Source organism: Ammodytes marinus, assembly GCF_949987685.1.
Source record: "Ammodytes marinus genome assembly, chromosome: 10".
NCBI lineage: Eukaryota > Metazoa > Chordata > Actinopteri > Uranoscopiformes > Ammodytidae > Ammodytes > Ammodytes marinus.
The window spans coordinates 13765431-13778486 of NC_137214.1; the positions used below are offsets into that span (position 1 = coordinate 13765431).

General features: G+C 43.7%; 2 protein-coding genes across 3 annotated transcripts; one reads left to right on the forward strand and one right to left on the reverse strand.

Moving 5' to 3' along the window:
* Positions 1-361: 361 nt before the first annotated feature.
* On the reverse strand, positions 362-6833 carry ints5 (integrator complex subunit 5). Its single transcript, XM_080035979.1, has 5 exons — positions 6614-6833; positions 5773-6025; positions 4520-5570; positions 2396-3327; positions 362-1635 (listed from the first exon to the last, which is right to left on the reverse strand). Exons 1-5 carry the CDS (start codon positions 6706-6708, stop codon positions 928-930), a joined length of 3039 nt encoding a protein of 1012 aa, XP_079892105.1. The 5' UTR covers positions 6709-6833; the 3' UTR covers positions 362-927.
* Positions 6834-7619: 786 nt separating this feature from the next.
* LOC307257021 (phospholipase A and acyltransferase 3-like) lies at positions 7620-12285 on the forward strand. 2 transcript variants are annotated; one of them, XM_080036135.1, is made up of 5 exons: positions 7620-7720; positions 9198-9274; positions 9508-9616; positions 9887-10155; positions 11672-12285. In XM_080036135.1, exons 2-5 carry the CDS (start codon positions 9260-9262, stop codon positions 11792-11794), a joined length of 516 nt encoding a protein of 171 aa, XP_079892261.1. In that variant the 5' UTR covers positions 7620-7720; positions 9198-9259; the 3' UTR covers positions 11795-12285. The 2 variants fall into 2 exon arrangements, with proteins under 2 accessions (XP_079892261.1, XP_079892262.1); XM_080036136.1 differs by lacking the exon at positions 7620-7720 and adding an exon at positions 7879-7901.
* The last annotated feature ends 771 nt before the right edge of the window (positions 12286-13056 follow it).

Below are 13056 nucleotides of genomic sequence, written 5' to 3' on the forward strand. Positions count from 1 at the left end.
TATAGCCATTTGATTACATTTGGAAGACATTATCTAAGAGTTTTATAATATCAAACTACTTTAAATATGGAATTATTATTAGGAGCAGCCAATTCTGCATTTTGTTTGCTGCCTACTCCTTCCGAGATTTTACTGAGGAAAGGAAGGTTGGAGATTGGCCTGTAGTTGCTCGGGTCCTCAGGGTCCAGACCTGGCTTGGGGCAGAGTAGGTGCTTTATGGTTGAGAAGAGCCATCTGGGGTGGTTTTGCTGGCTGAGTAGTACTGGGATTTGTTTTATTGAAGCAGTGACAGGAAATCAGAGGCGAACATGGAGCTGGAGACGTCAACATGAAGCAACAACAAAAAGCTTAATTCTGTGCATGTGAGCACAAATTTGACCAACGAAGCCGATTGAGATTGTGTAACAATACATTTTAGCATCAGCAAGATGCTCAATTTAAGCCACATCCTATGACCAAATGAAGATTTATTTTGTAAAGTAGTTGAAACAACAGTTTGCGCATATAACAAGAGATGCAAGGCATGTTTGTGGCCACATTTTGAGAACGGGAACAATCTGAAAATGGTACAAAACTATTTATAAACGATTTAGCAGAGTTACGTCGTTTTTTCTAACCAACATAACACATTATGCATTTCAAGTGGAGAGAATGGTGTATTAACATAATATACATGTGTGTCATTTTCTTTTGTCAGCATGTCTTGAACATGGAAAACAGCTAGTTAGAAACGTATCAGGTCTAAAAATATGGAACAAAAAGGTTCAAACACAGGCACAAGCAAACAGCTATACGTGTATGAAACTGAAGTACAGTGATAGCAACTTTGCAGTCCACTCTTGCAACAATGTAACACCGTTTTCCTCTTATTCTTCTCTCTCCATATATATGTCAGCTGCTCCTCACAGTTTACTCCGCGCTCCCCTTTCAGAGCTGGAACCGCCAGCACAGGTGTCCCAATCGATCTATGTTTTTATGCAGGACGCTGTGAATGGGTGCCACGTATCTGGCCACGTCGCCGTCCCTCGAGAAGTCTCTGCAGAACAGGCCCTTGTCCGAGCTGAAGACAAACTTCTGTGGCATGGGCCCGTTGCCCCTCACATACTCCCACACCGCCAGCAGCAGCAGCCTCACCTCGAAGGGAGTGAGGTGGGGGAAGGCTTCGTGGACGTTGGCCAGCACTGGGGGCAGGAGCTGGCCCTCTCCCATGCAGGACACCAGCACGCAGGAGGCCTGGAGGTGCCACGGGGAGTCGGTGGATAACCCCTCGCGCGATGCTTCCCAGTGGGCCAGCAGAGTGGCCAGGAGGCCCCGGAGCACCGCCGAGCAGTAGCAGAGGGCCGGGCGTCCGGCAGCCACCACCTGGAGGAGGTAGAAGAGCACCGGGTGGGCCTCGAAGCAACGGCGAATGTGGATGTCTCGCTCCACTGTGGTGCGTGCGTGCTCCTCAGGGGGCCAGGACAGCTCTCCGTTGGCCACGTCCGGACAGACGTTCTCCACCAGAGTGACCGCCACCACCTTGGCTGCCTCTGCGTTGATGGGCGGCGGCTCGTCGGGGTCGCACGGCGCTCGCGAGCCGTTGAGACCAGAAGAGCTGCAACACTGGATCACCACAGCCAGCAGCGTCTGGATGTTCTACACAGAAAGATATGATGGCAACACTTTTTCAGCACATTAAACACAAAATATTAACCCCAAACACATAGAAATACCTCCACCTAATAATTATTATTATTTATTAGTATAATGTATTTATAAATTATGTTACTGCCAAATGTTTTCTTAATTTTAGTTCTAAGTTTGAAACAGACTGAAAATGTTCTATAATTGCCTACTTTAAAAGGTGCCGCGCGTGTAAAGAGTATTGCCGTTGTTCAGAATGGATTTGGTAGAAATGGAATATAAATGGATGAAATGGAATGGCTTGAAAATAAAAGTTTTAATTTTTATTTCTTAAGAATTAGCCTTTTAAAAGGAGCGGGGCCCGATTCCATGTCGCACCGCCATGTTTCTACAGTAGCATAGAACAGACCAACTAAACAGCCTTACTCATTTTTATATATAGAAGGTGTCCTGGGGAAACGCACCGGTTGGAAGACGAAGAAAAGTACTGAATATTCACCTCATCACTTGATATTGTGGAAAGACTTGAAGTCGTGGATGATGGCATCTTTATTAACTAGCTTAATGTCCTTGAAGGCCACCGTAGCATCTTAAATTCTCTAAACAGGAGGGTTACGGACAGAGTGTTGCAATCTAGAAACTCACCAATAAACGACAGCAGAATACTCCTATATCACACATCACACCTTTAAATAGAAATGTTGCACCCCTAATTTGTATAAAGCTTTGACTCCACTGCTTTCAACTACAGCAGCCCAACTGTGTAACTCACCTGGATGACCCCATGTGGGTCAGGCAGCTGTGTAGCGGTGCGGACCTTCAGCCCCTTGCCGATCACCCCGGCGTGAAACACAGACCACACGCTGCCAGAGAAGTTGACGGTGGTACCGAAACGACAGTTGATATCCAGCAGAGAGGCGCCGATGTCAGGGGAGACGGACGGAGAAGGCAAAGGGGCGCCGGACATGTCTGCGATCTGCCCTCCAAACAGCCCGGCGTTGCCCTTGTGCAGCGCTCCCTCCACCAGCTGCTGCAGCACCGCTTTGAGAGTGAGCGGAGAGTACGCCGCCAACCGGGACAGCAGCCGCACCGAACAGTTCACCGCCTCGGCCGCCTGTCCCCCGTCCCTCCCCACCTTACCCACCTCTCCTCTCCTGCGCAGGGCCATGAAGAAGTGGGTTACGGCAGCGCGTGAGAGCAGGAGCAGCTGTGCCGGTGTGGAGGCGCGAGGCAGCGGGCTGCAGGACAGGAGGAACACCACCGCGTGAGAGACGGCCGCGTCGCCGTGGAGAAGCAGCGGACCGAAATCGTGGAGATTTCCCGAGACGGCCGAGCCCACCTGTGCGGCCATGGAGGACTGAACACCCACCTGAACTCCTCTCCCCTCCTCGTCATGACTCTGGATGGCTGCGGCTAGGTTGAGCAGCAGTTGCCTCAGCTGCCGGGGCCCCAGGGTGTGTGTGTGGATCTGGGCCACGCAGCGAGCTACAGCGGCGGGGATGAGTCCCGCCATGCAAGAGGAGAGCGTGGTGTGGAGCTGCCAGGCCAGAGCCAGCTCCTCGGGGTTGCGGGCCTGGGTGAGCAGCTGGCAGAGGGCCTCGGTGGCCACGCTGGGACCCCCGTACACCGACAGCAGACACAGCAACTGGTGCAGCCACAGGTGACGCTTCCTCTCCAGCCGCAGTGTCTCTGCACAGAGCTCACCTGTTGTGTAAAAACGGATGGTCATGTATTATTGAGCAATGCAAGAATGGAATGTGCTCCCAGAACATATCAAAAACAAGAAAGCAGTGGAATTAGATTTAAAAAATTTGGTTAAGAAATATCTAATTATCAGAGATGTTGAGTAGACACAGAAGCTATATTGGCTGAGGTTTAATAAAATAGGAATGTGTGTTCAATTGGGAGAAGCGTTCTGAGAGAGAAAACAGATGTTGTGTGATATAAGAAAAAAGGATATTGAAAGCATTTAGACCATTTTCATATCCAACTACAGTGATTTATGCTTTGATATTGTGGGGAAGACCTTGGGGAAAATGAGCAGATTTAAGTCACAGTTTTTACTACTGTATAGTTAAGAATGGACCATATCATAACTTAGATTAGTGTACGGAATATTGTGTGAAAACGAGAAAAAGGCCAGAAGATTTAAATGTTTGTATTTGAAGTTTATTTGAAGATTATAGTTTTTTACATATTTTCATATGTAGGCACTGAGTGCAACAGACTGTGCATACGGTATGCTCTTTGACTGCAATTGCGGAGCTGTCCTGTCTATGTGTCTGTCTTTGTCTTGTTTGTGTTTTTTGTCATTATCTTTGTGTGTTGTGTTATTATGATGCTATTGTGGTAGATTTGAATAGCCTCTATTCATCAAGAGTTGCTGAGCAGATAGACTCTAAAGGTTGAGGTCAGATCCCTAGATGGACGTGTGTTTGACTTGGTGTTGCACAAGTAATGAAACGATATGTCTATTTGCAGATATTAAGACACATGATACCCCACACACACAGATATAAACGGGTTCTGTAACTAGCAACTAGTAGTGCCATTGCGGCCTCCAGCCCGCTGCTACTATGCTACTATGAAATCCTATGTCTGATGTCTGATGGAAATCTCCTCTGAATAAACCTGATCACTGATGAAAAGTCCAGTCTGCCGCCTTTGTCTTTGTCAAAGCCATGGGGAATTCGGCCACCACACTATTGTCTGGGTTTAGTCTTTATCTTACGATGTCCTATGCCTATTTTTGTCTTGTTGACGGTGTAGGGTAATGTGTATGAAGTTATGTACATTCATTATTGCATGATCGTCCTAGTGTACAAATAATAGTAAGGACCTCAGAAAGAATAGATGTTGCAATGCTGTAGCTAATGAGGGTCCTAAATAAACAAACCTATATGAGACTGCAGCTCCTCCAGGAAGGGGATGACCCTCTTGGGCTGAGAGGATGCTGGGTGATGGGGGTTGACCTCCGCGCCATCTAAGCGGTTGAAGACCAGTTTGTGGAGATGCAGAAGCAGCATCTGTAGGAGACGGTCGCAACCCTCTCTGACTCCTTCGTGAGGGGAGGACGTGGGGCCGGAGATGATGACCGAAGCCGGGGTGGCGGTGTCGGCCAGGAAACGGAGGACCCGGGCCCCTCCCGACGGGCTCTGGCTGATGAGGTGGACTGCCTGCCCCAGCATGTTGTCCAGCTCCTCCCTGGGGAGGCCCTGCAGCAAGGCCTGCAGCTGGAGCAGGACGGGAGGACACAGCAGCTCCACCAGCTCAGCAGACACCGCACCAAAGAGGTTAGGAGACATGGCAGCCAGCTGAAGGAGAAACGGCACTACGGCACGTCGGAGCTGAGGGGAACTCTCCCAGGATGTTGAGGAGGACGAAGTGGGAGAGAGTGGACTGGAAGGACAAAGGCTCTCCTGGAACATCCTGAGCAGCTCCTTCCTGATGCTGTCCGAGTGGTGCACAGCAAGGTGTCCGAGGATGCCCACCACCGAACCGATCTTGGGCACTCTGCTACCCTTGTCTACTCCCATCACCATAAGCCCCTGATCCTTAGCACCGTGAGAGCAGAAGTCCTTGAGTCCACACGCCAAGACTCGACTGATGATGGTACCGGGGAAGGCGGAGCCGATGTGAGCCACCACCCAGTCAAAGTGCGGGGAGTGCTGGACTGAGGTGTCCAGCAGCGCATCCACACAGGCGTCTGGGCACCAGGCCAGCATGGCGGCCAGACACTGGGAGTAGGCCTCCATGAGGGAGCGGGTGGCGGCGCAGGACATCCAGAGCTGCAGCAGCTCGTTGAGGCTGGAGGAGTGGGGGGCCACCCTGCGGCCCGCGTGCTTGCTGCTCAGCTGGCCCAACAAGTCCACGGCCCAGGCCGACACCAGAGGGGCCCAGGCCCGGGGGTTGAGACGGATGAACTCTGACAGCACGCCATGAACCTCCTACAAGACAAACAGAAAGTATTTTTTGAATTCTGGGTAATATATCATAAAATGTTTATGGAGGAAAACATTTAGGTTAGCAAGACTATGCATGATCTGGATCTGTTAGGGTTTCTTCATCTTGATGCCGTTTCAGAATTGGCAACTTAAATGGAGTCAAAACCAAAAGTTTAAATCAGGTTTTCAGTTGGAGTCAGCGCACCTGTATGATGTCCACCAGGTTGGAGCTGACCCCGGAGCTGTTATCTCCCTCTGTCTCCAGGTTGTGCAGGAAAGCAGAGACGTGCTCATCGTAAACGCCCCTCAGATGCTCCAGCACCGCCCCTCGACAGGCCGGCACCGAGCGCAGCAGGCGCACTGCACAGCGCGCGTGTTCCCGCACACTCAGCTTCCGGCCCTGAACAGCGTCAACGCCACTGATGAAGGACTTGATCTCCTGGGACAGTTCCTGAGCGCTGGAAGAGACACGTTGACCCAATGAACAAGTGGGGAGTTTAGCAGAAACAAAAACAGATGAGAAAAGGGGAAGAAAGGTGATTGTGTGTGTGTGGGGGGGGGAGGATTCTTTCAGGTGACCCATACAGATCCATTTATTGGCATTTTAGCATTAAAAAAGGCCGAAACGATCGATTGATAATCAAAATAGTGGCAGATTCTTATTGACAAAACTTAATTTTATTTAGAATGGTCAATTAAACAATTTGTTAACAACAAACAACAAAAACAATGGATGGATTATGAAAACATAATTCTGAAATAATTCTTAGTAACTTTTCTATATGTCTAAGTCTAACCCTTAATAGAGTACTAGAGAGTAATCGATTAACTAAAAAGTAGCCTAATCAATAAAGCCCTGACATCTATTGTTATGAAACTTTCATTATGAGCTAGATTTACAGACTAACGTCGAAACACATGTAGACGTCTGTTCTGATCTATTATTCTGTTTATCCTTTCATTTATATAATTATTATTCAGAGAACACATGTTACACTGAGTTCACGGTGTAAATGCACTCGTTCTGTCGGTCCACTTCCACTCACCTCAGCGCAGTCTGAGGCGCGTGAGTGTGTGAGCTCTGCATCGCGTTCAGCGGACTCCCGTCAAACACCACAGACATCGCTTGGTCCTTTAACATCAAATCGTCGCATCAAATCCACCTCCAGGCTGTGGGACGTCGACGTGAGCCACTACGACCGCTTTATTATTATTTATCTCTGTCTAATTTCAGAACAAAAATACATGGAAAGGGCGCCCCAAAGCCGGAAGTTGGGACTTCTTCGTCGTATCAAAAAATGGTAAAGCTTCATAGACATATGGCGCCACTGGCGGCATCTAGTGGTTATGACTGGAAATACCCATTTATTTATTTATTTGTCTATTTTTTTAATAATTATGTATGTACATAATTGTTTTCTGTACATATTTATGAACATCTCTATTATTTATTAATTTGCATTTTAATTATGTATCTATCTATCTATCTATCTATCTATCTATCTATCTATTTAGACCTTTCAATGTTCTGTCTGTAAAAAGGAATGATAAGTACTTGATGGTCAAAGGAGCAAAGGGGAATGTAATTAATTGTGACTGAGAATATAGTTTTTCCTTTTAATTATGACTGAATAAACTCAATGTGAAACGAACATCATTATTAAAAAGATCTTTTAATTTGACAGTTATTGATGAGTAGGTGTCATTGTTCTGTATCTACCATTTGAATTAATAACTTATCTGGGAAATGTAATTGCAAAATTAGGCTTTGAAATTCAACTTTTTGCTATCCCCTATTTCTTTGGATTCCTTCTTTTTTCAGCTATTACTCTTTTATGGAGGAAGAGGGTTGTTTTATTGCATTACGAATTATTCTCGTAAAATTACGACTTTATTTCAACATGGCCCTAAATACTCCATTGTACTTGTCCAATATCCAAAATAATTTTAATTATTGTCTATTTTGTATTTATTTATTTATTAAACAGTCTTGTAGTCGGTGTTAGGGGGGCGTGAATACATTTTGACGTTTTGGTGATCGAGGCTTTTATACTGAAGGTCACTGCACTGGCTCAGGCTAAACAGATCAGCTGATCAGAGCTAGCTGTCAGAGTGTAATGATCAGAGACGACACCTAACTCGTGGACGTTAAGGTAAGAAAGCGTTCTGTCAAAGTTTAAACGGGTCTGTAATGTAATAGGCCTAATGTTTGTGATGCTAAAGTGTTTTATGGTTGATGTAACGTGAGCTTAAAACCGGCGGGGAAAAAACGCATTTGGTCGGATGATGTCTATGGGATGATGTAAACAGACCAGGCTGCTTTCGGCGTCTGCGGTGATTTCATCGCCTGTTTTCACGTCACTTTAAACTGGGGATTTATCCTGCTCTAAACCTAAATAAATAGGCTACATGCTAATGTTAGGCTAGGGATAAAATTAGGCCTACACCCAATTATCTACATTAGGCCTACAGTAGAAGTTATGTAAAATTTAGCTGGCAGTTATCCATAAAAATCGTAGTTAAGATACGATTTAAAAAAAAACCTGGCCTACGCGTACGTAACTATCTACAATGTCAGCTCTTGTTTTGTCTTTAAGTACTGAATGGTGTTTCTATTATTGTGTCCACCCTAGTTAAATAGTCGAAGGTGATGACAGGAAAACCTCTGTATGACTCAGTGCAATTGTGATTTATTAGGATTTATTACAGGACCGTTGTATAAGACTATTAGTTTTATTTGAGTGCGACTAAACAACTGATGACTCACTAGGTGTACTACATAGCCTAGTTACAGATATGCGCTGACGACACCATCTATGTAATTTGATAACTTATTGTTCTCACATATTGATTAAGTTTGTAATTATTATTAGTGAGTAATCCCTCAGTAGGCTATATGGCTTTCAAATGTCAACAATCACATTATAATTATTGTAACAGCATGACAGACAAGAAAAAATAAAAATATTCTTAAAATGCTGTGCTGTATTCACAAACCTATTGTAACGGCTGGACAGGGAGGACACAGGCGCAGAGACAGTACCAGTTTAAGAGGGTTTATTTAGAAGGAATCTGGGGTTTTGGGCCAGGCAGGCATGGGGGTCCAGGGAGAAGTGCCAAGGGGAGAATCCGGGGAGCTGAGGCAGGCAAGAGCAGGCAGGCAGGGGGGTCCAGGGAGGGAGAGCTGGCTGACGAGGACTGGAGCTGGTGGCAGGAGTCAGGCTGGAGGACTGTGGCAAAAAAAAAGTATCAGTAACAGTATTAGCAACAAGCTAAATGCAGGCAGAACTACAAAGAGTCTAGGTGGCTGGCGAGTTACTGACTGGGTAACAGAGTTTACAGTCTGGAAGGTTGAACCGGGTATAAGTAGAGCAGTAGATTAGAAGATTGGTGGCAGCTGTGGATGCTGGTGCCTGGCTCCTGCACACCTGATTCCAACCCTGCAATCAGACAAGGGAAAGGGGAGAACAAAACCACAAAGGGCTTGAGGCCCAGGCAGGATCGTAACACCTACAGTATATGCTTTTGAGCCATAAACAAGGAGCATAAATGTAAGAAAACACAAACAGATAACTTCACTAAAGGGAAAGCAGTATGTCATGTTGTGTGCTATATTTGGTTATTTGTCAGGTGCTGAAAGTCATTTCGAAAGTGAAAGCAGTCCCAGGTTCACACACGAAACAAACACCGACATGGCCCCCACACTGGTAAGAAAATCTTTACTGAATCAGAAGGAATGGAGTGAATCATACCATGATGGTTTATTTTTGGTGGTTTGTTTATTTTCTGTTGTGGTGTATGTCTCATTTAGTATAATTTAAAAGTCTTATTTTAACCTTTGTCTAACCCAGATTATGTCAGAGAGTCCAGTCAGGTCAAATGTGGTTGTTGCAAAATAGTTTCTTACAATGTACAACATTTCTTTCTCTTCTAATCCAAGTATGACACGAAACCAGAGATCGGGGACTTGATCGAGATCTTCAGAGGCTCCTATCAGCACTGGGCTGTGTATGTTGGAGATGGCTTCATTGTTCACTTGGCGCCACCATGTGAGTTCCCCACCCAACACATCTGTCTAGACTGCTTATTTCCAAATCATAACCACCCTTCCTCCCCAGTGTGGACCAATGCCACCTTATCTCATATGAAGTTCTTCAGACTAGAATGTCATCTTACATTATTTGTTTGACTGGATTCATACTTAACAAACAACTTTAAAAAAAAACTTAATATCTTGCATTATTTAGTTGAGAACCCTGTACATATTATGCCTATTTCTCTCTCTCTTCTTACTTTCTGTTCTTTCTTTCTATTCTTAGCTGAGCACCCGGGTGCAGGCGCCAGCAGTATGATGTCTGTTATTACTGAGAAGGCCCTGGTCAAGAGAGAGATGCTGTGGGACGTGGCAGGAACCGACCAGTGGCAAATCAGCAACAGCCTGGACACCAAGTACGAGCCCCGGCCGGCTCACGTTATAGTGAGGGAGGCCTGTGCCATGGTGGGCGCAGAGCTGCCGTACTGCGTCTTCAGGGGCAACTGTGAGCACTTTGCAAATGAACTGCGCTACGGAAAAGCAGAGTCCCGGCAGGTCAGTGTTGTTCTTTCAACGTTTGGCTTTTACATGCAAGACCCCTGGGGATGTAAAATAGAGAAGAGGGTATGGATTGTTAGAGAGGATGTAGCCAGTGGAGTGAGTGTGTGATGAGATACGTTAATTTACACATCTGACAAAACACAGAAAACATGATACATTGAGTTCAAATGATTGTGTTGATTAGATTACATAAACAAATGTGTTGTAAGACATTTCACCAGGAAAAGTTATTAAGCAATATTATCTCAAATGAATCAATGATGAAAGAAGAAGGCAATAAAAGAGTGATTCAACACATAAGGGTTATAACAGGAATTGCATTTAACAACTAGAAAAGATGCTATGAGCAAGAAAACCGCAACATACAAAACTCAAGTAGTTTGGCTCATCCAAAAAGCTTTAAAGGTGGAGTCAGTTATTCTGGAGAATGCTTGTTATCAAAAATGTTTTATCAAATTCATTGAATATCTCGTCATGATCCGCTACCTGTACGTACTGTGCGTGCAAACTAATCCAGTTTTAAAACACAGGCTAGGCTCTGTACATGAGCATGTTGCTAACTACTGTGGGCCCCCTTTGTTGAAAAAATATTTGTTTACCTACCAGTTTACAGGACCTAGGCTGTGTATTAACACCAGCTTTTTTTTTTAGCACACACACAGTACGGACAGGATTGTGTTGCAATAAGATGGAACGTATTCCCCCACTGGGAAGTTACAGAGTTACTTCATTTTCTTCACATTGCGTGTTACACTTGTGGAATACTGAATTTGTCTGGGGAAAAAAACATTGGAGTTACCAAATACGTCCGATAAAGACACTTGTTGATAAGCCTCTTTTACACAGGCACCAGCCTTTGTACACATTGCAATAAAACCGAGGCTAAAGTCTAACAGACAAACATAAAACTCGCAACAAATTAAAGATGAGGATAATTACTTGAAATACAGTATCACAAAAAAGACAAATAATTGTCCTCTGTTGGCCAGAAGTTTGAGTAATGCATGGTGTGTGCTACTGCAGAAGAGCTGTGTTATGTACTTTATTTCTGTAATTTGGTTTACTGACAACAAAGTATTATCAGACATTGTCACGTACAACAAAGTCCTGGGTTTATATTCATAACTTTCACTGACTGTTTGTCACACAGTCCAACCATGATGTATCCACATTGAGACATTAATTTATGTGTCTAACTGTAGAAATATTGCAATATTAGATCTAAAAAAAGATTAAAAATATTAATAGTAATCAATGGTCTATTTGGGAAGCAGGTGAGCTAAGGGTTATCACGTGACCTATTAATGTAAACTTCTCAAACCTCTTCGACAGCATGAACTACATTTCTGCCGTCCATTAGATTATACTGGAAAAAGGGAATTATAGTGGTAAAAATGTCCTAACCTTCCTAGAATTAAACATAATTTTGAATGTAGTTTTGATTATCCAGAAGACTTGTGCTCATCACATGCCTGCAAACTAACCAAGAGCTGCATGTTTTCCTCTGCAGGTGCGTAAGGCAGGAGAAACAGTCCTGGCAGTAGGAGCGATTACAATGGTGGGTCTGGGTGTGTTTGCTCTGGTTAGTACTCTGTTCGGAGGAAGCAAAAAGGAAAGAAGAGAAGAAAAGTGATTGATGTCCGGGGTTGCCTGCCGAGGGGCTTGATTAACAGATCACCAGCAAAGCCTAACATGTATTTAGCATGATCACAGAAAAACACAAATGTACATGCAATCAGCTGTGATTTAGCAATATATGTGGTAGATTTCTATTTTCATCTCCTCAAATTTACCTCCATCTGTCCTGCAATTTGTCTTTTAGCTTGAATAACAATGCAAGGCTTCAGGTTTGGGATTATGGTGGTATTTTTCAGACTTTTTAACATTTCTACACACAACACATTTTTCAGAAATAAAACGTGCCAAAATTAAATATGTTTTTATGTTTGAATATGAATTTTATTTAAGGGAATTGGAAGATAGCTGTAACTATTTTACAGATTATGGAGGGGGGGTCTTTTGTTTTGGTAGTGATTGATTTGCACTTGAAGGAAGAAGAAATAACATGACATAACTACGTGTTACTATACTTTAAAGGTCTACTACAGTATTTAATATTTACGAAACAATTTACAATATATATATATATATATATATATATAGTAATATTATATATATATATATTGTGTATATATATATATATATATATATATATATATATATATATATATATATATATATATATATATATATATATATATATATATATATTGCATCTGTGTGAATGAGTAGCAATGTAACTTGAAAAATTGGACTTTTCCTGACTTTCTCTGTTGCCCAAAACATGTAGTGCAATAATTTCCATGAAAAATAACTGGGTTTGATTTTTCCGCAGAAATCCAAAGAGTTTATGACATTTCTGTTCGTACCCGAGCGTGTTCCGCAGAAGCACAACCCTCTAGCCACAACAGCCGGAGTAGTTAGTCAAACTTAAATAAACTAGACTTTGCAACAAAAATGACCTCCATCATTATAATCAGTCAAGCACAAGCAATTAGTCTCGTGATTAACTGTTTTGGCTAATGCTCGCGCATGCTGAAGTAATGAGAGCACAGATTGTGGTCAGCTCACTTTACAGCCACTGGCGCTGCTATTTAGAAGAAATTTCTGAAAGTTACATATTTGGCCTTTAACCAAGCACTACTAAGCCCACTTTATACATGTTATCATATTATATATAGAGTAACCTCTCTGTGTCATTTAATTGTTTGTAATAGTTTTGAATAAAGAATAATTGATTGAGATTTTGGATAGGAGTCTTTCTTTGTGCAATGTGGTGTTCCCTCACACAGGGTGTTAGTTCCTTGTACCATGTGGGTCGTGGTCTGAGTATGG